The 24,411-nt window shown below is 44.4% G+C and overlaps 1 protein-coding gene across 6 annotated transcripts in view; it reads right to left on the bottom strand.

Moving 5' to 3' along the window:
• Positions 1-99: 99 nt before the first annotated feature.
• The window catches only part of LOC110527559 (1-acyl-sn-glycerol-3-phosphate acyltransferase gamma), a 30,282-nt gene continuing 5,970 nt past the window's right edge, over positions 100-24,411 (bottom strand). For 3 of the 6 annotated variants that reach the window (XM_036983046.2, XM_090240527.1, XM_090240528.1), the window contains exons 2-10: positions 8,681-8,738; positions 7,992-8,219; positions 4,929-5,098; positions 4,644-4,805; positions 3,957-4,110; positions 3,776-3,878; positions 3,537-3,612; positions 3,220-3,418; positions 100-1,123 (exon numbers count right to left, since the gene is read on the bottom strand). In XM_036983046.2, the coding sequence (XP_036838941.2) occupies positions 1,032-1,123; positions 3,220-3,418; positions 3,537-3,612; positions 3,776-3,878; positions 3,957-4,110; positions 4,644-4,805; positions 4,929-5,098; positions 7,992-8,169 (1,134 nt within the window). In that variant the 5' untranslated portion in view covers positions 8,170-8,219; positions 8,681-8,738 and the 3' untranslated portion in view covers positions 100-1,031. Of the gene's footprint in view, positions 1,124-3,219; positions 3,419-3,536; positions 3,613-3,775; positions 3,879-3,956; positions 4,111-4,643; positions 4,806-4,928; positions 5,099-7,991; positions 8,220-8,680; positions 8,739-10,781; positions 10,864-12,947; positions 13,441-14,371; positions 14,889-24,411 lie in introns of those variants that run through there. The other 3 variants (XM_036983047.2, XM_090240529.1, XM_036983045.2) reach the window with 3 other exon arrangements.

The following is a 24,411-nucleotide window of genomic DNA, read 5'->3' as shown; positions in this document are numbered from 1 at the left end:
TTGACAAAAAGCGCTCTTCAAAACCCTTTGAAGAATTCCCGCCAGAGTACTGTAGGGAAAGAAATGAAATCCCATCATTCAATCACTTTTGTCTATTCATTGGCAACCAAACGATAAATGTTTTATTGGTTTATAACAATCAGTATTTCTGGGATCTACAAGCAATTTGGAAATCAACTCAGGCCAAACCTGGCTTTATATTAACATTAAATACTGCATTTCATTGGTGCAAGGTTGGTCGTCACATCTGTGCTTTTCTGGGAAGGACGGGAGGAGTAGCAGCATGCTCAATCTCATTTGGGTCAGAATTCTGCACAAGTTTCATGAAGAGACGGACAAACAAATGCTCAGAGGCGTTAAGATTCCTTCACCTCCACACCCAACCTTCATGGGGGTAAGGGTGGGGAGCTAAAGCATGCTGGGTAATCTGTCTTCTCCAGACAGTAGAGCCCCTTGCTGAAACTACAGAGAGACATCTGACTGGTATTGGGCTGGCCCAGTCAGAGATACTGAAGCAGAAAATGAGGATATTTGATAGGTGGAGAAAACTTCTTTAGGGTGGGCTAATGTGGCAGGAAGTGGGGTGCATGTTGGAGGAAGTGGTACCGCTGAAACATGACAATTCTGCCGCATGTGGATGAGGTGAAACCACAAGGCTGTGCAGAGGAGACCGACACCGATGGGGGGGACCACGAGCTGCGGTGCAGGGAGCGTTGGGTGTTAAAGAGATACACCCCCTGGTATCTACCATTCAGTCCTGCTGTCTGTCACCCCCCTCTCACTGGAAGGATGCATTCACAGCGAGTCAACTGCAAGAATTCCATTTAAAAAAAATGCACAATCATAATCAATATTTTAACTTACGTCTAAAAAGTCTATTCAGTTATATCCCCCCCCCCCACCCACCCTGTGTTTTAACTTATTTTTGCAGGAGGGAGGCTGCACAGGGTGCATCTGTGCAGGGACCGCAACAACCGCTCAGACCGAGTGTAGACAGTAGAGGGACCGTAGCGTGACTGCCGTAAAGAGTTCTAGTTCTCCTTCTTGCCCTCCATTTTGCCGTAAGTAGAGCCGGTTTTGTTCACCTCAGACACACTGATCAGGCGGCGCACTGCTATGGAGGCTGTGGAGAGAGGAGACAGAGAGATATTTGTCAATAATTAGTAGAAAGAAAGCAGAAGACAAAAAAAAAAAAAAGAGGTATAATAGAGATGAACAAAGTGCAGATACAGGAGTCGGCAATCACATGTACCTACTATACAAGGCTCAACAAGGACCAAAACACTCACATTTCAGTCATCATGCCCTGTTGGAATTAACATTTCAAGTCTTTCCCAAAAAACTTCCCCGATTTAAATGTTGACTGCAAAGATAGAATCAGGAAAACGGAATTTACGAAAAGATAAAACAGACTTTATAGGGCACTACAACTGTAGAGTGACTGTTCAGAATCGCTAACAATAGTATCGGGTCAATTTCACACCATATGTATTGAATTCAAAAAATTAACAGTTGCACAACGTTTCGGAGGAGGTGTATGGCGAACCAGTTACCAACACCTGCGCCGAACGTTGTGCGACAGGTAATTCATATGCTTACCTAAGTAGTTAGATGGTTTTTCATTAAATATATTAGATAGAAATGCTTCTAATATCCGTACATTATTGACCCGTGACTGACAACGGTGAAGTACGTTAGCTAAAACCCTAAAACTAGGTGACGTCAGATGTCTACTTAAGTAAGCAATAGGCGGAAAAAAGCCTGTCTATCGTGTTCATTGATTGGGTTAAGACGAACCATCACTCCAAAACTAGCGGACCAATGGAGACTCATTGTTTACGCCTCCCTCTAAACCGCGCCCTTCATGGAAAAAATGACAAAACTCGCAATCTAAAAACCTGGCAGTAAAAGCAAAGAAAGACATCAAAAGCAAAGATACGAGGAGTGTAACCAAAAGGTAGTACATGCAGGCAAGAGCGTAGGCTAAATCTATCCCATAGGATTGGTTTCTGGGAAAGTTTAACCGAAAAACGATTTTTGCCTTCATTTTCAAATATTTGTTCAAATCATTTGTCATAGAGTTTTGCTCTCGCTTTAAGATTATTTGCTTACGAGTTTTGGGGTTTTGATGTCTTATTTTTGTTTACAATTCTATACATTTTGCTTTCAATTGTTGGGTTTTTGATTTCAGCATCCATTATTTCACCCGTCCTATTTTTCATGTTTTTCATTTTTAATTCAATACATGTGGCGTGAATTTGACCCCATACAATAGCACCCTTTTTTTTTAGATTGTTGAGGAAAAAAATCTAACCAAACAATCAATGTGAATATGATAGTCAAGTTAAAACCCCCTTAGGTCAAAGGGCCCAGGGCTGGGTTAGCTATTGGATTTAGAATTTTAGGACCTCTGTTAGTATAAAAATATAAATACATATTTTTGGATTAAACATTTAATTTAGTCTTACTGCTATTAGCCCTTATTAACATATTGAATCACAACAGATAGTCCAAAAAGAAATCAAAAGGAGGTATGTTTTGAAGTGTCTGTCCTATATCTACGCTCATTTGATTTCCGCAGGGAAAAGATGGCTAGTCATCATCAGCCTGGTTCTGTATGGAATGCAAAACCACTGGTCAAGTCATTAATTAGCGCTCAGTGGTGAAAAAAATTGGTGCGACCAAATCTTGTGCTGGTGCCATCAACCGAAAAAGTTGTTAGCACCAGTCCCACCAGCAGAAAGGGGTAGTCTAGAGCCATGCTTTATTTACACTATACATTTAGAGCAGATAAATGTGTATTTATTTAACGAGGCAAGTCAGTTAACAACAAATTCTTATTTACAATGACAGCCTACCCCGGGCCAAACTCGGACGATGCTGCGCCAATTGAGCGCCGCCCTAATGGGACTCCCAATCATGGCCGGATGTGATACAGCCTGAATTCGAACCAGGGACTGTAGTGGCGCCTCTTGCACTGAGATGCAGTGCCTTAGACCACTGCGCCACTCGGGAGCCCAAGTCCTGGACTACAACACATGCTTAATGGAGAATCTCTATTGAAATAGCTTTTTAGTCTAGAACTAGGCTTATTCTGTGTTTGGGAAACCAGCCAATAATGAGTCAAAATGAGATTATATAGTACAGGAAGGACCTAACAACATAAGAACTTGGAAAAGGCAGTAGGCTTAGCGCAGGCTAAATGGGTGGCATCCGCACCGATGATGCAGAAGATCAGGAAGCCGACGATGAGGAGGGGAGAGCCACTGACAAACACCCCACAGGCGAAGTTGAGGAGGGGGGTGAGAAGCAGGGTGGCCCAGAAGAGGAAGTTGAGCAGCGTCCACAGCCGACGGGGGGGCTTGATGGTGGGACCGGGGAAACTGCCCTCCTTCTCGTAGTGCTCCTGCAGTGCATCCTACAGAAAGAGAAAGGAAGAAAGAGAGAATGTTGTCAATATTATATTAGTGGAGAGAGTCATTGACTTATGGCTAGAAAGGGTAAATACATGGGAGGGAAAGCCGAGTTCCCAGCACCTTCTGCTGGTAGAGCTTGTGAAGCCAGGTTGCACACTCCTTCTCGTCCTCTGGGATTTCCTCCACTGGGTAACGCCTATACAGGAAGGAGAGGAACTGTCAGTTCAGTACAACACTTCTAAAGGGCAGCAAGTCACTGTACTGGTGATACAGTAAGTCAGCAGGTCAAAGGACCCATAGCTCACATTTAGGACCAGTGCCCTGCCTTTGTTTGTGGGAGAGGGACAGGCGCCACCTACTTGATATTCATATCGGCCATGTACTTCTTTCCACTGACGATGCCGTGCAACGTTGGGACCTTCTTGTCTCTGAAATTTAGTGTCACGTCGTACACAGCAGATACTGAGAAAGGAAAGAGTGCGACCATGAGTGTGATGCTGTAAATGTGTGTGTGCACGTGCCTGTGCGTGTGTGTCCCACCTGTGCCTTTGAGACAGCTCAGTGTTGTGGTGAAGCCTTTGGTTCTGGGCAGTAGATGGTATTTGAGTTTCGGCAGACCTTTACTCTCTGCTACCTCCATACTGATCTCATGCTTCTTCGGTGTGAAACGGGTACCTTCACAGTACAAGAGGAACTGAAGAAAGAGGGAGAGAAGTCAACACACACACGCACACTGTTGCAGTCTTTGGAGGGTAAACACTCAACACACTAAAGCTCATGACCTTGTAATCCCCGTTTGTCCCACTGGAAACTACAGAAGGTAGAAACGCCAACAGAGGTGAACTACCTCAGACACACCCTGCCTTTCTTGCTACACTGTCCACAGTAACAAGAACACATGCACAAACACACATACAGACAGAATCTCAGTTGTATTTCTTTGATTCCTCCCCTCAGACCCTCTCTCTCTCTTGCATTCCCCCCCCCCATCAGAGTTTGTCAGATTACTGGCTTAGATTGTGTGCACGTACCCACCAACAATTCTGGGGCGTGTTTATTTGGGCACTCAGCGGAAAACATTATGCAACAGTAAACAGAAATATGCGTTTTTCATCTGTTTGATGCTTAATGAACATGCCCCAGGGTACAACTCCATACAGAGACGCGCGGACGGTCAGAGGGATAGGGGCAAACGCCATTGTGTTGTCGGTTTGTCGTCCTACTCACCCACATAAACTCAGGGTAATCCTTTAGCTGGGCCAGGCCTTTGAACACAGTGTCTCTGTCCTCCTCCCACTTCCTCTTACAGAAGACAATCTCCAGGAAGTACCAGGTCCAGCCAATCAGAGGCACCTTCAGCAGTTCGTACTTGGCCAAGACCTTTGAAGCCTGAGAAGACAAGACGACGTTATTCAGCCAACCTACCAAACATTTTATTTTCATAAACAGTAGATATAGGCGGCTAAACTCAATCCCTCTTTCTCACACACAAACACACACACACACACTCACTCCAAGCACGCCGTAGCGTTCACACATGGTCCAGCCACAGAGGAAGTCGATCTCGTAGTTGTGGTTGAGGATGATGATGACGTGCTCCTTGCCAAATTTGTCCACCGTGGCCTGGTCTGCGAATATGGTGCATTCTGTACCCGACCACCACTCCAGCAGCATTACCAGCTCTACAGGACAGAGAGGGCCAGTAGAGAGTTAAGACAACGAACCAGTGTAAACTCCGTCACAATGAACCACCCAGTCACATCAAACTGCTGTCAATTTTTCCCCCCACACAAGACGCAATCAGGACACGCAGGTTGAAATTGCAAAACCAACTATATTAATTTGGGGACAGGTCAATAAGCAAATACAGTGGGGCAAAAAAGTATTTAGTCAGCCATCAATTGTGAAAGTTCTCCCACTTAAAAAGATGAGAGGCCTGTAATTTTCATCATAGGTACACTTCAACTATGACAGACAAAATTAGAAAAAAAAAATCCAGAAAATCACATTGTAGGATTTTTTATGAATTTATTTGCAAATTATGGTGGAAAATAAGTATTTGGTCACCTACAAACAAGCAAGATTTCTGGCTCTCACAGACCTGTAACTTCTTCTTTAAGAGTCTCCTCTGTCCTCCACTCGTTACCTGTATTAATGGCACCTGTTTGAACTTGTTATCAGTATAAAAGACCTGTCCACAACCTCAAACAGTCACACTCCAAACTCCACTATGGCCAAGACCAAAGAGCTGTCAAAGGACACCAGAAACAAAATTGTAGACCTGCACCAGGCTGGGAAGACTGAATCTGCAATAGGTAAGCAGTTTGGTTTGAAGAAATCAACTGTGGGAGCAATTATAAGGAAATGGAAGACATACAATACCACTGATAATCTCCCTCGATCTGGTGCAAGATCTCACCCCGGGGGGTCAAAATGATCACAAGAGCGGTGAGCAAAAATCCCAGAACCACACGGGGGGACCTAGTGAATAACCTGCAGAGAGCTGGGACCAAAGTAACAAAGCCTACCATCAGTAACACACTACGCCGCCAGGGACTCAAATCCTGCAGTGCCAGACGTGTCCCCCTGCTTAAGCCAGTACATGTCCAGGCCTGTCTGAAGTTTGCTAGAGAGCATTTGGATGATCCAGAAGAAGATTGGGAGAATGTCATATGGTCAGATGAAACCAAAATAGAACTTTTTGGTAAAAACTCAACTCATCGTGTTTGGAGGACAAAGAATGCTGAGTTGCATCCAAAGAACACCATACCTACTGTGAAGCATGGGGGTGGAAACATCATGCTTTGGGGCTGTTTTTCTGCAAAGGGACCAGGACCATCCGTGTAAAGGAAAGAATGAATGGATGTATCGTGAGATTTTGAGTGAAAACCTCCTTCCATCAGCAAAGGCATTGAAGATGAAACATGGCTGGGTCTTTCAGCATGACAATGATCCCAAACACACTGCCCGGGCAACGAAGGAGTGGCTTCGTAAGAAGTATTTCAAGGTCCTGGAGTGGCCTAGCCAGTCTCCAGATCTCAACCCCATAGAAAATCTTTGGAGGGAGTTGAAAGTCTGTGTTGCCCAGCAACAGCCCCAAAACATCACTGCTCTAGAGGAGATCTGCATGGAGGAATGGGCCAAAATACCAGCAACAGTGTGTGAAAACCTTGTGAAGACTTACAAAAAAGTCCCACTGTATTTATGACAACTTAGCTAGCTAGCTTGCTGTTAGCTAATTTGTCCTGGGATATAAACATTGGGTTGTTATTTTACCTGAAATGCACAAGGTCCTCTACTCTGACAAATAATCCACAGATAAAACGGTAAACCGAGTGTGTTTCTAGTAATATCTCCTCCTTCAGGCTGCTTCTTCTTCTCTGGACTTTATATGGAGGTTGGCAACCAACTTTAACGTGCATTACCACCACCAACTGCTCTGGATTGTGGACCTCAGTTCGTCTTTCATTCACCCACGTGGGTATATGCTCCTAAAAACCAATGAGGAGATGGGAGAGGCGGGACTTGCAGCGCATCAAGCATCACAAATAGAACCAAGTTCTATTTTGGCACCTGGCTACGCAGACGTGGGTGCAATGACTGAATAACATGTGTACATTTATTTTGCCCCGTTCGCACACGCGATGGGAGCGGTGTGGTCAGAATGTAACCAGTCGCAACGAATTACATTACACTAGTCTCAATTCCGACAAAACATTGAACCTATAAAAATCACATCAGTGTAAACTCAGTGTATGTTTATGCTAGGAAACAAGCTATGTTCTTCCTAATGAAAATAACACCCTGTGGGCGTAAACAATAAGTAGGCTGAAGTGAACCAGATTTTTTTCTCTCACACACACACACACACACACACACACACACACACACAGGTTAGAGCATTGGACTAGTAACCGAGAGGTTGCAAGATCAAATCCCCGAGCTGACAAGTTTTTAAAAATCTGTCATTCTGCCCCTGAACAAGGCAGTTAACCCACTGTACTATCTGTGCATCAACCATTCAATCCTTAGTCTGTTCATAATTATTAAACACACCATCAACGATTAACCAAATTATTTTTATGTTTGATTATTAAACAACAAATTGACTGAAGTTGGTTCAATTACTTGAATTCCATTTAGATATATTTTTTTGTGTGAGCACAATGCCCGTTTCTCTAGAGAGAAATCCTATCAAGCACAAGAGACATCAAATCAAGAACGAACTGTGGGATGCTGTAGGAAGTTGTAGTTTTCAACAGACAAAATATTCAACCTAGTTCAGTGCAGAAAATGTAGTAATGAACTACAATGACCAAAATCCATTGCGCCCATTGTTCACCGGCAGCCCCACACACAGACCGCATGAGAGAGGAATGCACACAACACAGCAACGAGAGGGCTAGAGGGGAATGCCAAAACCAGTACACTATGTGGGTGGAGTTTGCACTGCATATAAGACTGGTTTGTTTTGGGACAACAGACAGAATGTGCTGCTCTGAGCCGAGCCCCCCCACACACACACACAAACAAACAAACACACACACACGACCCAAGACTATGAGTGTGACTCACGGCTCCAGAGGGAGTAGGAGAGGCGGGTGTTGATCTTTCTGTAGAGCTGCCTGTCAATGGGCCATAGGACGCAGGTGCAGAGCTGAATGAAGTTGATGATGAGGCCGCTGACCACAAACACAAATCCAACGAGCAGCTGCACGATGAACAGGCTCTTGATGTACGCTATCAGCCCCATGACCAGGGCTGTCTGGAGGATAGCAGGGCTGCCAACGCACTACGGCCGACCTGGTGGAGAAAACCATGAAAGAAACTATGCATTTCCATTTAATTCGGTGGAAAATACCACCAGGTAGCACCGGTTCTCCATATGACGTTGAGAAATAGTGCATTGTGGGTAGTTCCGAAGATATCCAAAATAAGTTAATAAATATGTACAAAAAATAACATAACTATGATCATGACTACAATTCAGTTACTAAGTATTTGACCACACTGTTGTTACTTCGGTGTGTAAAAACTCATGCTTCCTACCCTTCAAAAAAGGATGTTTATGAATATGAGTCGGGAAAAGAGTTTCCCCTGACCAACTGATCTGACCAGGAATAGGTCTGAGCCTTATTGGCTATGACGAGGACCCAGAGTTCTCTTAGTCTGGTCCCATGGTCAGGGAAAACTCCTGACCCCTTTGATGAGGCTGGGTTAATAGTGGAAGGGTGATAATGTTCAGAAATTCCAGTGCAACTAACCACGGTGGGTTCCCTTCACAAGCCCCGTTTGCACGGCCCGTCAGCTAATACTACAGACCTGTGGGACAGAGAAGAACATCATTACAAACTAGTCACAATCAGTTTAACAGTTAGCCATGCTCAAGGTCCTAAACGGTATCCTAACAGCCATCGATAAGAGACATTACTGTGCAGCCGTATTAATCGACCTGGCCAAGGCTTTCGACTCAATCACCACATTCTTATCGGCAGACACAACAGCATTGGTTTCTCAAATGATTGCCTCGCCTGGTTCACCAACTACTTCTCTGATAGAGTTCAGTGTGTCAAATCGGAGGGCCTGTTGTCCGGACCTCTGGCAGTCTCTATGGGGGTGCCACAGGGTTCAATTGTCGGGCCGACTTTTCTCTGTAACTATCAATGATATCGCTCTTGCAGCGGGTGATTCTTTGATCCACCTCTACGCAGACGACACCATTCTGTATACATCTGACCTTTCTTTGGACACTGTGTTAACAAACCTCCAAACGAGCTTCAATGCCATACAACACTCCTTCCGTGGCCTCCAACTGCTCTTAAATGCAAGTAAAACAAAATGCATGCTCTTCAACCAATCGCTGCCCGCACCTGCCCGCCCGTCCCGCATCACTACTCTGGACGGTTCTGACTTAGAATATGTGGACAACTACAAATACCTAGGTGTCTGGTTAGACTGTAAACTCTCCTTCCAGACTCACATTTTAAGAATCTCCAATACAAAATTACATCTAGAATCTGCTTCCTATTTCGCAACAAAGCATCCTTCACTCATGCTGCCAAACATACCCTCGTAAAACTGACCATCCTACCGATCCTCGACTTCGGCGATGTCATTTACAAAATAGCCTCCAACACTCTACTCAACAAATTGGATGCAGTCTATCACAGTGCCATCCATTTTGTCACCAAAGCCCCATATACTACCCACCACTGCGACCTGCACGCTCTTTGTTGGCTGGCCCTCGCTACATATTCGTCGCCAAACCCACTGGCTCCAGGTCATCTACAAGTCTCTGCTAGGTAAAGCTCCGCCTTATCTCAGCTCACTGGTCACCATAGCAGCACCCACCCGCAGCACACGCTGCAGCAGAAATATCTCACTGGTCACCCCCAAAGCCAATTCTTCCTTTGGCTGCCTTTCCTTCCAGTTCTCTGCTGCCAATGACTGGAACGAACTGCAAAAATCACTGAAGCTGGAGACTCCTATCTACCTCACTAGCTTTAAGCACCAGCTGTCAGAGCAGCTCACAGATCACTGCACATAGCCCATCCAACTACCTCACCCCCATACTGTATTTATTTATCTTGTTCCTTTACACCCCAGTATCTCTACTTGCACATTCATCTTCTACACATCTACAATTCCAGTGTTTAATTGCTATATTGTAATTACTTCACCACCATGGCCTATTTATTGCCACTAGACTGTTTGTTTATTCCATGTGTAACTCTGCGTTGTTGTATGTGTCGAACTGCTTTGCTTTATATTGGCCAAGTCACCCTTGCAAATGAGAACTTGTTCTCAACTAGCCTACCTAATTAAATAAAGGTTAAATAAAAAATAAATAAAAGACAGGAAGATCTGAACAATCTTAACTCTTTCCCAAAACAGAATCTAACTTGCACCAAATGGCCGCAAACAATTTTTTTTAAAGACTGTAAACATCATACAACTGAATAATTCAGAGAACTGTGACAAAAAAAAAATAATAGAGCAGGTTAATTCTGAGGAGATCAGCAGACAACCAGTCAGTTTCTGTGACTTATTTCCATTTCCATTTCCCCAATATTAAATAGGAAACTATCAGGTTAAAAACACAGCTTGCCCTCAAAAATAAATTCCCTTCCACCCAAATGGCGTTGCACATAACCTCCCTCCCACTGATATGTACATGTCCGCATACCCACACACACATATACGCTCACACACCCTTTCACCTAGTTGGAAAAAGGCCAGCAACTCCTTACTCACTCCCTTTCTCTCACACACACACACACACACACACACACACACACACACACACACACACACACAATTCAGTGTTTTGCCAACTTTATTTTCAAAGTCACAGCACAGACTTGCCTTGCTGCAACACAGCTGCGGTCCCCAAAGTAGCGTTTTCGCCCCCTCTCCTGCCGCACACCCTCTCCCCTTGCTTCTATGCCTGTCAATCAAATACATTTTATATAGCCCTTTTTACATCAGCAGTTGTCACAAAGTGTTAACTGTTCGTGTGATGTTGCTGTGACTTCTGTTGCAGATAGATAATCCTAGAATTGAGTGGGAAAAGTCGCCAAATGCTATTAAAACCCCTTGGTGGCAAAACTCTCCAAGGCAGCCTGATAAGTAGCTGCATTTGTTGCTAGGCTCTTAACAATAACAGTCTCTGGAGCGGTTTCAAAACTCGCTAAATAAATATAGAGACAAAGTCTCTAAATTGGCAACACTTGCCCCATTCAACCTCTCTGGGATTCTGGTGTGTCCTCTTTGCTAAATCTAGACCACACACACACCCTCAAACAGCAGCCCTGCATCACTCCACTCCCTTCCACATATTACTATCATTAGTAATACTACAGAATTAGTCATACTTTATCCACTAAAGAAATTTCACCTACTGTGCCCCAATTCCTATGTCCAATCTCAATAATAAAATAGGCTACTTTCCAAAGCTATACCGAACCCATCCTAAAACAGTGATAACTACAGTGGCCTAATAACGGAATGAGCATTAAGTCAAAGTTACACTGTTTTTGTCAAATCACATCCTAGAAACAAAATCAATGGCTGTGTGTGTGTGTGTGTGTGTACTACAGGCCAGCTGTACCAACTCCACAGGAGGTCTTACCTACAGAGCGTGGACTTGAGTAACCTCAGTACCCACTGAACCAATTTGAATCAATGTTGGCACCAATGCTTACTGTTGGAACCCACTGAATTGTTTAATCACTATGACCTTGACCTTTTGTCAATATTCCAGCAGCCCAAAAGGCATTTTCTGAGAAAAAAACAACATGTATCTGACCAGCATCTACTCAAATCATTTGAACATATAGGGCTGAGGGAACATAGGGCTGTGGGAACTGAGGTAACGTAGGGCTGTGGGAACTGAGGTAACGTAGGGCTGTGGGAACTGAGGTAACGTAGGTCTGTGAGGGCTAAGGGAACATAGGGCTGAGAGAACAGACTTGGTCCCTCTGAACACACTAACTCTCACCCTCCTGTGTGTGTGTGTGTGTAACGGAGTTGGATTCATAACCTCACTACTTAGCGTGGGTGGAGACATTTCAAGCTATGAAACTGCTAGCTTTTCTATAGTTGGCTAAGACACTGTCGAGCGGGCAGTAGTGGTGCCGTGACCCGGATCTACAGCTGCACTCTGCTCAACGACTGGGGTCACTGGAGTGAGTTTAGGAGGTGCGAGTGTAACAGAGTTGGATTCATAACCTCATTCCACAGCTTGAAACGTCTCCACCTGTGCTTTCGAACTGCTATCTTTTCAAGATCAAGGGTCAGTAAGGACTTGTGAGGAAGGAAGCTATACTGTTAAGCAAGCAGTGACACGTGTGCATATTTCTCCGTGGGCTGACTAGGATTTCCCAATCCACTTTCTCAATACTTCAAGGTTCTGTTCTAACTTCACTGCCCCGAAGAGTTGTGATAGATGCCATAAAGCCAAGGCATAACAGGGTGTGTGGTGTAGGTCTGTAGGAACCATGTTTTAAATGGCCCATTAAACGAAGGCCGTTTCCTGCACCGAAGGCCAGAAAACATCCTTATCCGACACTCAAGAATCAAGCAGACATCCACAAAGGCGGGTGACATTCTCTACGGATACTGATCTTTGGTATAGGCTATCAAACTTCAGGTTTGTCCCACATTGACATCAGGTTGCAATGCAGTGAACTGCTTCCTTCACCAAACAACCACGGCAGTCAAACGTAAAAACGATAGCCGGCAATATCAACTCTGCAACCAAGTCTAATTATAATACAAACAGTTGCTATGGTGCGTCTGGCATCTGCAAGGAGATAATAGCAGGCATGCTTAAAAGGCCCTTCCTATTTCTATTCCTTCTATTTCTCTACAATAGGAGCATCAGTTCACAGTCAAACAGGTGATTGAGGTTTAACACGGAGACATTTTTTCTTTGACTAGTAATTCCATCGTCCAACGATGTCAATATTCATAAAATAACATTGCATTCACACCAATAACCCCTGGGAAATGAGCATAAATACCACTAACCTTGTTCTGGAAGAGAGAGCAAGTCGTTTTGTCAAAGTGTGAAGCCCTAGCTTTGCCCACAGACAGGAACAGAGTGAGAATTACTAATAGTGGGAAAGAGAGCTTGAGAACCACCAGCGCTCCTCGGTAAACATGAGTGAACTTTGGAGTCTTGCCTAAGAGACTAATGACATCTCACAAGCCCGTCCATTACCAGAGTGGGAAACTTGTCCCCACACAGAACAAAAAGGAGAGGGATACACTCCCTCAGCCTGCCTGCCAAAGCGCTGCCTAGTGAGGGGGGATGGGGAGAGGGCGGAGAGGGGATGGGGAGGAGGGGATGTCTGCCATCACCTGATCCCCTCAGACGAATGGCTGGCCGTCAATACTGGGCCAACGAACTGAGTGACACACACACACACACAAAGAGGTTAAAAAAGTTCAGGCATTTTTCACCAGGTATAAGGGGGGTGGGGGAGACTGCGTCCTGCTTTCGTTCCCCCCCGACACAAACTCTATTCTAATCACTGAATGAAATTGAGTGAAAGAAATAGAACACGTGTTAAAACTTTTTATTTTTTAAGTCTATACACAGGCCAAGACATTTTGGGGATGTTCAGTTGTCTCTCAACTCATCTCTTGCTTTCTATGGGCATGGTGCTTGTATAGGCTGCTTGTCTATTAGTTTGAGACCAAATGGTCTCATCGTGTTATTTCATGATCATTTGATGATTTACCCAATTATTTCCTAAGAAGTCCACTGTTTGCCAACTAGGGGGCCTCAGGCAGATTTCAGTAGATAAAACTACAAACATCTCACATATAGTATGTATGTAGGCATTAACACATTGTGAAATGTCATTTTGTCTTAATGTGATTTCTGATGTAGGGGGTCCCCATATATTTGTTTAAGCGTTTCAGTGAGTCTTGAAACAGAAACGATTTACAACCCCTGGCCTAGCCTACATGGCAGGCAAAGGATGTAAATTGCCATTGATTATGTACCAGGTTAATTCCATTTAGCAGGCTACCAAGTATGCAAGGGTACACACACACACACACACACACACAAGGCCTGATTGGATGTGGGTTGTGGCAGAGATTAGCAATAGCCACTCAGGGCTAAACTGATTAACAGGGAGAAACAGCCTGGCCAACATTGGCCTTCCGAGGGCCAAAACAGGCTAAACTTGGCCAAGATATTCAGCAGCAGAAGGTCCCGAGCCACGTCTGAACAAATAAGACAAACCCACAGAAGTCAACAACCAACCAAGCCCAGTCTACACTCTCCCGAAACCAGTGTCAGGCAGTAGAATAGATTTTAATTTATAGTTTGTGGTTGCCCACAGCCTCAAGCAGTTGGAGTCAACAAACGTACCCGTCATGTCTATAAAGTTCTTATAAATTCTGGCGCGATCCTCGACTGCTCCCTCAACAGGACTTACCAGTAGGTATAGTATGCGATCGCCAGCACCACCAGTGCCCCACACAGCCCTGTAAAGAGCATCACGGCCCCCTGGTTCAGCATCTTCACCCCCCTCGTTGATTACCTCACCCACCCCCCCCACCCCCCCAAGGAAAGAAAAAAGGATCACGGAAAAGAAAGAGATGAAAATCTCCAAAGCGTTTTAAGAGGAGGACGAGGGGGAGTCAGTGTCCACGGTGCCCGAGACTCATGCTAATACGCATAGGAGACCAACTATGATGACAGCATGAACACTAAATCCCAAGGAAAAGAGGAGGATGAGGAGGGAGCGTCCATCTGCGCAACAAGAAAGCAACTCAGGTGAGAAACGAAAGAGCTAGTCGGCGACGGCTTCGCACCAGATCCCCACAAGACGAGAACAATAATCAAGACACGCTGGTTTAAAAGTGTTAAAACAGACGGAACACAGAAGGAGCCTCTCCTCTGTACAGAGAGGAAAATGAGAGATGTTGGATAACAAAGCTCTAATCTGGCCTAGAACAGATTAGCACTGCTTAGTGCTCTTGCAGAAGCACCCTGGATAAATCACCATCCATTTGTACGGGGGGGGGGGGGGGGGGTTGGGTGGAGAAGCTCAGCTGCTGTGATGGGTCGTGTTCAATAGTCACCAAAATGGAAGAAAGCAGATGGACACTGGGAGTGCCTGGATTGGTCTGATAAAATGCACATTTTTACTTTCCGTTGCTCAATTTTTTAAAACGCTTTGTTACAGTCCTTTCATGGAGGTGATCAGGCCCCACACCACTGTCCTATCTAAACGACCACCCCTCATCACTGTCAAACGCTCCCTAAAACACTTCAGCGAACAGGCCTTTCTAATCGACCTGGCCGGGGTATCCTGGAACGACATTGACCTCATCCCGTCAGTAGAGGATGCCTGGTTATTCTTTAAAAGTGCCTTCCTCACCATCTTCAATAAGCATGCCCCATTCAAAAAATGTTGAACTAGGAATAGATATAGCCCTTGGTTCACTCCAGACCTGTCTGTCCTCAACCAGCACAAAACTTCCTGTAGTGGACTGCAATAGCATCGAATAGTCCCCGCGATATGCAACTGTTCAGGGAAGTTAGGAACCAATATACACAGGCAGTTAGGAAAGCTAAGGCTAGCTCTTTCAAACAGAAATTTGTATCCTGAAATTTGCATCCTGTAACTCCCAAAAGTTTTGGGACACTGTAAAGTCCATGGAGAACAAGAGCACCTCCTCCCAGCTGCCAACTGCACTGAGGCTAGGTAACACTGTCACCACCGATAAATCCAAGATAATCGAGAATTTCAATAAGCATCTCTCTACGGCTGGCAATGCTTTCCTCCTGGCTACCCCAACCCAAGTCAACAGCTCCAAGCCTCCCCAGCTTCTCCGTCACACAAATCCAGATAGCAGATGTTCTGAAAGAGCTGCAAAACCTGGACCCGTGCAAATCAAATTATCTGCCGAAATTATTGCAACCCCTATTACCAGTCTGTTCAACCTCTCTTTCATAACGTCTGAGATCCCTAAAGATTGGAAAGCTGCCGCGGTCATCTCCCTCTTCAAAGGGGGTGACACTCTAGACCCAAACTGTTATACACCTATATCCATCCTGCCCTGCCTTTGTAAAGTTTTCGAAAACCAAGTTAATAAACAGATCACTGACCATTTCGAATCCCACCGTACCTTCTGCGCTGTGCAATCTGTTTTCCGAGCTGGTCACGGGCGCACCTCAGCCACGCTCAAGGTACTAAATGATATCATAACCGCCATCGATAAAATATTGTACTGTGAAGCTGTCTTCATCGACCTGGCCAAGGCTTTCGACTCTGTCAATCACCATATTATTATCAGCAGACTCAACAGCCTTGGTTTCTCAAATGGCTGCCTCGCCTGGTTCACCAACTACTTCTCAGGCAGAGTTCAGTGTGTCAAATCAGAGGGCCTGTTGTCCGGACCTCTGGCTGTCTCTATGGGGGTACCACAGGGTTCAATTCTCGGGCCGACTCTTTTCTCTGTATATATCAAATATGTCGCTCTTGCTGCGGGTGATTCCCTGATCCACCTCTACGCAGACGACACCATTCTGTATACATCTGGCCCTTTGGACACTGTGTTAACAAACCTCCAAACGAGCTTCAATGCCATACAACACTCCTTCCATGGCCTCCAACTGCTCTTAAAACGCTAGAAAAACTAGCTTCAACCGATCGCTGCCCGCACCCGCCCACCCGACTAACATCACTACTCTGGACGGTTCTGACATAGAATATGTGGACACTACAAATACCTAGGTGTCTGGCTAGACTGCAAACTCTCCTTCCAGACTCATATTAAACATCTCCAATCCAAAATTAAATCTAGAATCGGCTTTCTATTCCGCAACAAAGCCTCCTTCACTCATGCCGCCAAACATACCCTGGTAAAACTGACCATCCTACCGATCCTCGACTTCGGTGATGTCATTTACAAAAGCCTCCAACACTCTACTCAGCAAACTGGATGCAGTCTATCACAGCGCCATCCATTTTGTGACCAAAGCCCCATATACCACCCACCACTGCGACCTGTATGCTCTAAATCGGCTGGCCCTCGCTACATATTCGTCGCCAGACTCACTGGCTCCAGGTCATCTATAAGTCTTTGCTAGGTAAAGCTCTGCCTTAACTCAGGTTCACTGGTCACAATAACAACACCCACCCGTAGCACGCGCTCCAGCAGGTATATCTCACTGGTCATTCCCAAAGCCAACACCTAATTTGGCCGTCTTTCCTTCCAGTTCTCTGCTGCCAATGACTGGAACGAATTGCAAAAATCGCTGAAGCTGGAGACTTATATTTCCCTCAACTTTAAAACATCAGCTATCCGAGCATCTAACCGATCGCTGCAGCTGTACATAACCCATCTGAAATAACCCATCCAATCTACCTACCTCATCCCCATATTGTTTTGATTTACTTTTCTGCTCTTTTGCATACCAGTATTTCTACTTGCACATCATCATCTGCACATCTATCACTCCAGTGCTAAATTGTAATTACTTGCTACTATGGTCTATTTATTGCCTTACCTCCTCACGCCATTTGCACACACTGTATATAGACTTTATTTTGTTTTAAATCTATTGTGTTATTGACTGTACACTTGTTTATTCCATGTGTAACTCTGTTGTTGTTTGTGTCGCACTGCTTTACTTTATCTTGGCCAGGTCGCAGTTGTAAATGAGAACTTATTCTCAATTACCTGGTTAAATAAAGGTGAAATAAATAAATAACACCATCCAACCCCACCTACTGGTGGACAAGCTGGAGAATTTGGGTGTCAACTCTCTACTGATCAAGTGAATTAATAGTTTCCTTGTGAACCGTACTCAACAAGTGAAGTTTAAATCTGTCATCTCTACACCTAGAATGGTAAATACGGCAGCCCCTCAAGTTTGCGTACTTTCACCGATACTGTACACAAACGATTGTCAAACCTCTGACGCAGCCCACACATTTTTTTAATATGCAGATGACATCGCTGTTGTGGGTTTCCTCCACTCAGACCAAGCCTCTATTCAAGGTTTTGACAGAGAAACAGCTCAATTCATCCAGTGGTGTGCAGATAACTTTCTTGAAATTAACGTTAAGAAAACAAAGAGATGGAAATTGATTTCCGAAGGAACAAAACTCCACTACCTCCTACGAAGATCAATGGGAAATCAGTCGATAGAGTGACCACATAAGTACCGAGGAATCGAAATAGACAAGCTGAAATCCAATGACTGTGCCTTTGCAAAGATTGTTTTTTTTTTTTTATGCAAACTGAACCATTTTAAAATGTTGACCACCATATCGTACAAATGTTCTATAAATCTGTCCTGCAGAGTGTGCTGTCCTTTGGTCTGATATGCGTGTTTGGAAACATGTAATTGGTATAGATCAAGAATCAACCACCAACCTGTACACAAAACTCATCCTCATAAAACAGCATTTTACAGGACAGTACTAATCCCATTCACTCAAAATTCAGTCACAGCAGCAGCCGGACAAGGGGAAAGAGACTTCTTCAAAAGAAAATCAAAACAGAAAGATATGGGGAATCTTTTATTCCAACAGCCAATAGTCTGTTGATCCCTTGAGTACACAACATATTGCAATTTTATTGAAATGTGTAGCTAGTGCACTTTAAATGAATTATATTGTTTTATGTACGTCTTTTTAGGCACCTGACCAAATTAATTTCCCCCTGGTGGGATAATAAAGTTGATCTGAATAGGTAAATGCCACAGGCAGTGACTAAGTCCAATTCATATTCTAGACAACATAATTTCACAGTTTCACATTACATTTCTTCCTCTATAAGTGACGTTTCACCCTTCTCTCCCCATATATATATAACCCACTGGCAGTAATTACAAGGTTAACCAAATTTACAATGTTATCTGAATTTATTATGGCAACATGCAAATCTGCAAACTCCTGAAAACATCTATGCAACCAGACAATGTGAAAGATTAGGTATAAAGGCTTCAAATTGGAAGTACACAGAGACATTTCATGAGATTAGTATGGAATGACGTTTCGGGCTTTGCGTGTCATAAAAGATACGTCAAATAACACTATTTGACACACCAAATAAACTTGTTGACCAATCAGGACCTAAATATGACTGCACGTCACATAATAATTTAACGCGTTTATAATTGTTTTATGTCGTTATTACACATTGATTACAACATCACTCGTATTTCATATGTCACAGCGATTCACCGACACGTGCTATGATGCTGGTAAAGTTGTCTCTTGCACCTGCCGCATGAGACAGACACACTTCCCCAAACTCTGGGACAGTACTGGTATAAAAAAAAAAAAAAAAGCTAACTAGCTGATGGATGCAAACAATGTTCTCCCCCCCCCCCAAAACATTGCAATTCTACATCAGTTTAAGTAGCTATAGTTAGCTAGCTAACCATCTAGATACAGTGCCTTGCGAAAGTATTCGGCCCCCTTGAACTTTGAGACCTTTTGCCACATTTCAGGCTTCAAACATAAAGATATAAAACTGTATTTTTTTGTGAAGAATCAACTACAAGTGGGACACAATCATGAAGTGTAACCACATTTTTTAACAAATCAAAAACTGAAAAATTTGGCGTGCAAAATTATTCAGCCCCTTTACTTTCAGTGCAGCAAACTCTCTCCAGAAGTTCAGTGAGGATCTCTGAATGATCCAATGTTGACCTAAATGACTAATGATGATAAATACAATCCACCTGTGTGTAATCAAGTCTCCGTATAAATGCACCTGCACTGTGATAGTCTCAGAGGTCCGTTAAAAGCGCAGAGAGCATCATGAAGAACAAGGAACACACCAGGCAGGTCCGAGATACTGTTGTGAAGAAGTTTAAAGCCGGATTTGGATACAAAAAGATTTCCCAAGCTTTAAACATCCCAAGGAGCACTGTGCAAGCGATAATATTGAAATGGAAGGAGTATCAGACCACTGCAAATCTACCAAGACCTGGCCGTCCCTCTAAACTTTCAGCTCATACAAGGAGAAGACTGATCAGAGATGCAGCCAAGAGGCCCATGATCACTCTGGATGAACTGCAGAGTTCTACAGCTGAGGTGGGAGACTGTCCATAGGACAACAATCAGTCGTATATTGCACAAATCTGGCCTTTATGGAAGAGTGGCAAGAAGAAAGCCATTTCTTTAAGATATCCATAAAAAGTGTCGTTTAAAGTTTGCCACAAGCCACCTGGGAGACACACCAAACATGTGGAAGAAGGTGCTCTGGTCAGATGAAACCAAAATTGAACTTTTTGGCAACAATGCAAAACGTTATGTTTGGCGTAAAAGCAACACAGCTCATCACCCTGAACACACCATCCCCACTGTCAAACATGGTGGTGGCAGCATCATGGTTTGGGCCTGCTTTTCTTCAGCAGGGACAGGGAAGATGGTTAAAATTGATGGGAAGATGGATGGAGCCAAATACAGGACCATTCTGGAAGAAAACCTGATGGAGTCTGCAAAAGACCTGAGACTGGGACGGAGATTTGTCTTCCAACAAGACAATGATCCAAAACATAAAGCAACATCTACAATGGAATGGTTCAAAAATAAACATATCCAGGTGTTAGAATGGCCAAGTCAAAGTCCAGACCTGAATCCAATCGAGAATCTGTGGAAAGAACTGAAAACTGCTGTTCACAAATGCTCTCCATCCAACCTCACTGAGCTCGAGCTGTTTTGCAAGGAGGAATGGGAAAAAAATTCAGTCTCTCGATGTGCAAAACTGATAGACATACCCCAAGCGACTTACAGCTGTAATCGCAGCAAAAGGTGGCGCTACAAAGTATTAACTTAAGGGGGCTGAATAATTTTGCACGCCCAATTTTTCATTTTTTGATTTGTTAAAAAAGTTTGAAATATCCAATAAATGTCGTTCCACTTCATGATTGTGTCCCACTTGTTGTTGATTCTTCACAAAAAAATACAGTTTTATATCTTTATGTTTGAAGCCTGAAATGTGGCAAAAGGTCGCAAAGTTCAAGGGGGCCGAATACTTTCGCAAGGCACTGTAAGTGTCATCTTAAAATACCCCTAATTTATAAGACAGTTTTTGTATTTGGTTGATGATGGTTGGACCCGGTCAATCCACAATAGCGAGATTAAGCTAGCTCGCTGCTTATAACTAGTTTGGGGCAACAGTGCAAGGTAGCTGACTAGCTTGTTTAGTTTGTTAGCTAGCTAGTTTTTTTCATGAACTGAAGTTTGATTTCAATAGAACAACAAGTGGCTGGCTAACTAATACGTAGTCACATATATTCCTTAATCATTGCTAAGAATGTTGAAAATGATTGCAGTTTCTGATCATTTTTCCTGGCTGGTCGTATTGGTTCTAGATAAGTACCCAAGCTAAAGCTACTTAGCTAGCTACCCCAGAAGTTGCTAATAACACCTGTATCAAAGACATTTGTGATTGACTTTGTCATACTGCAAACCGAAGTCAACGCAGTAGGGAGACAGCCTACCTCCAGTTTCCAAACTGTTATCAACGGTGACAAAATGCTTGATTATTATTCTGTATTTCGACTAGCTAGGATTAATCAGGTGAAACTGCTTGGGATGTGGTTGGCAGGCAGACAGAACCAGCAAGATCACCATTGTTTCTCCCCTGCTTCTGGGATAGTTGCATGTCGGGGAGAATGTTGGACAACCTAGCGAACATTTGTGATTTTGCTTGTTATTTTAAATGCTCACACATATGTTTTCCCATTCGGTCTAACACATAATGGCTTATTACCAACGCAGTATTGTAAACACATTGTGGCTGGTGTGTGCTTCTTTGTAGCCCAATTGTTTTTGTTTTTACAGTGCTCCTGACCTTAGTGGTGGCACTTGGCTTAGTTGCGCATGCAAATTCAGCACGCACAACATTGTTGTAATAGAAGTTGGCTATTTGGCACATCAAATTAAAAGCTTATTTGATGTTTCGTCTTTTTTGACACGCAAAGACCCAAACGGCATTCCATAAATACGTGTTGAAGGTTAAGGAGTTTGGGGCAGTGTTGCCAACTCCTCAGTAAGGAAAGTAGCTATAGGCTGTCCTAAAAGTTGCTACATGACATCATCACCTAATTTGCATAATTGGCCATGTGCAAGTAATTGTGATGGACGCCGTAGGAGGGAGGAATAACGTTGTGGGAGAGACAAAAAGTGAGTAAAAAAACACCCTAAATATGTTTAGAACTACAAATGAACTTTCTTCTGTCAATTCTTGTTTTTTTTATGTCACAATTCCAACCCTCCTCCTTTATCCGGGCTTGGGACCGGCAAAAGTGACCCAAAAGAGACACTCCGGCGGAGTTACTTAGTTTTTTTAATGTAAGCCAGGGCGGGATCAGCCAGCGGTGGCTTCCCGCATGCGCAAACCATTTGGACCAGTCTGGACCCGGAGGGCTCCAATTTAAGGTTATGGTTAGGCATAATGTTAGCAGTGTGGTTAGGGTTAGTTTTAAAATCAGATTTTAAGAAATTGTAGAAATAGGCGGGGTTTTTGACTTTGTGGCTGTGGTAACAAGTGACGACCACGTCGTGTTCAACAACACAAAGGAGCTGATTGGTTGACACTGCCATTCCAAAATTTATGCGGTGGCTACTACAAGCTAGCATGAGGACGAAAAAGGCTGTTTTCGTGGAAAAATAGCAGTATTTTAATATTTTCGATGGAGCAGTGTTGATAAAAGTAAAACCTGGAGTACAGAGTCATATCCCATCCCTGCATTACGGTATGTTTTCCGACCCATATCTCGTGCCGGCTCCACTGTGTCTTAATGTAACCAGGATCGCATTCTGACCCCAGTGCAGCTCAGTGTAAACAAGCGTAACGGTCGGTATCTTCCGGCAAGCTACTGTGCATGAGAAATGGTGGTGCAGCGGTCTAAGGCACTGCATCTCAGAGCAAGAGGCGTCACTACAGTCCCTGGTTCGATTCCAGTCTGTGTCACATCCGGCCGTGATTGGGAGTCCCATAGGGCGGCGCACAATTGGCCCAGTGTCTTCCAGGTTTGGCCCGGGATAGACCGTCATTGTAAATAAGACTTTGCCCAATTTGCTCAAAAAAATAAAAGGGAACACTAAAATGACACATCCTAGATCTGAATGAATGAAATACTCTTATTAAATACTTTTTTTACATAGTTGAATGTGCTGACAACAAAATCACACAAAAATGATCAATGGAAATCAAATGTATCAACCCATGGAGGTCTGGATTTGGAGTGACACTCAAAATTAAAGTGGAAAACCACACTACAGGCTGATCCAACTTTGATGTAATGTCCTTAAAATGTCTAGTAATGTCCTCAAAATGAGGCTCCGTAGTGTGTGTGGCCTCCACGTGCCTGTATGATCTCCCCACAATGCCTGGGCATGCTCCTGATGAGGTGGCAGATGGTCTCCTGAGGGATCTAAAGCATCCGCCAACTCCTGGACAGTCTGTGGTGCAACGTGGCGTTGGTGGATGGAGCGAGACATGATGTCCCAGATGTGCTCAATTGGATTCAGGTCTGGGGAACGGGCGGGCCAGTCCATAGCATCAATGCCTTTCTCTTGCAGGAACTGCTGACACACTCCAGCCACATGAGGTCTAGCATTGTCTTGCATTAGGAGGAACCCAGGGCCAACCGCACCAGCATATGGTCTCACAAGGGGTCTGAGGATCTCATCTCGGTTACCTCTGGCGAGCACATGGAGGGCTGTGCGGCCCCCCAAAGAAATGCCACCCCACACCATGACTGACCCACCGCCAAACCGGTCATGCTGGAGGATGTTGCAGGCAGCAGAACGTTCTCCACGGCGTCTCCAGACTCTGTCACGTCTGTCACGTGCTCAGTGTGAACCTGCTTTCAGCTGTGAAGAGCACAAGGCGCCAGTGGCGAATTTGCCAATCTTGGTGTTCTCTGGCAAATGCCAAACGTCCTGCACGGTGTTGGGCTGTAAGCACAACCCCCACCTGTGGACGTCGGGCCCTCATACCACCCTCATGGAGTCTGTTTCTGACCGTTTGAGCAGACACATGCACATTTGTGGCCTGCTGGAGGTCATTTTGTAGGGTTCTGGCAGTGCTCCTCCTGCTCCTCCTTGCACAAAGGCGGAGGTAGCGGTCCTGCTGCTGGGTTGTTGCCCTCCTACGGCCTCCTCCATGTCTCCTGATGTACTGGCCTGTCTCCTGGTATCGCCTCCATGCTCTGGACACTACGCTGACAGACACAGCAAACCTTCTTGCCACAGCTCGCATTGATGTGCCATCCTGGATGAGCTGTACTACCTGAGCCACTTGTGTGGGTTGTAGACTCCGTCTCATGCTACCACTAGAGTGAAAGCACCGCCAGCATTCAAAAGTGATCAAAACATCAGCCAGGAAGCATTGGAACTGAGAAGTGGTCTGTGGTTATCACCTGCAGAACCACTCCTTTATTGGGGGTGTCTTGCTAATTGCCTATAATTTCCACCTGTTGTCTATTCCATTTGCA

Source organism: Oncorhynchus mykiss, chromosome 7 (assembly GCF_057628025.1).
Source record: "Oncorhynchus mykiss isolate SJ-2025 chromosome 7, ASM5762802v1, whole genome shotgun sequence".
NCBI classification, from domain to species: domain Eukaryota; kingdom Metazoa; phylum Chordata; class Actinopteri; order Salmoniformes; family Salmonidae; genus Oncorhynchus; species Oncorhynchus mykiss.
This window is presented reverse-complemented; position numbering and strand designations above follow the sequence as displayed.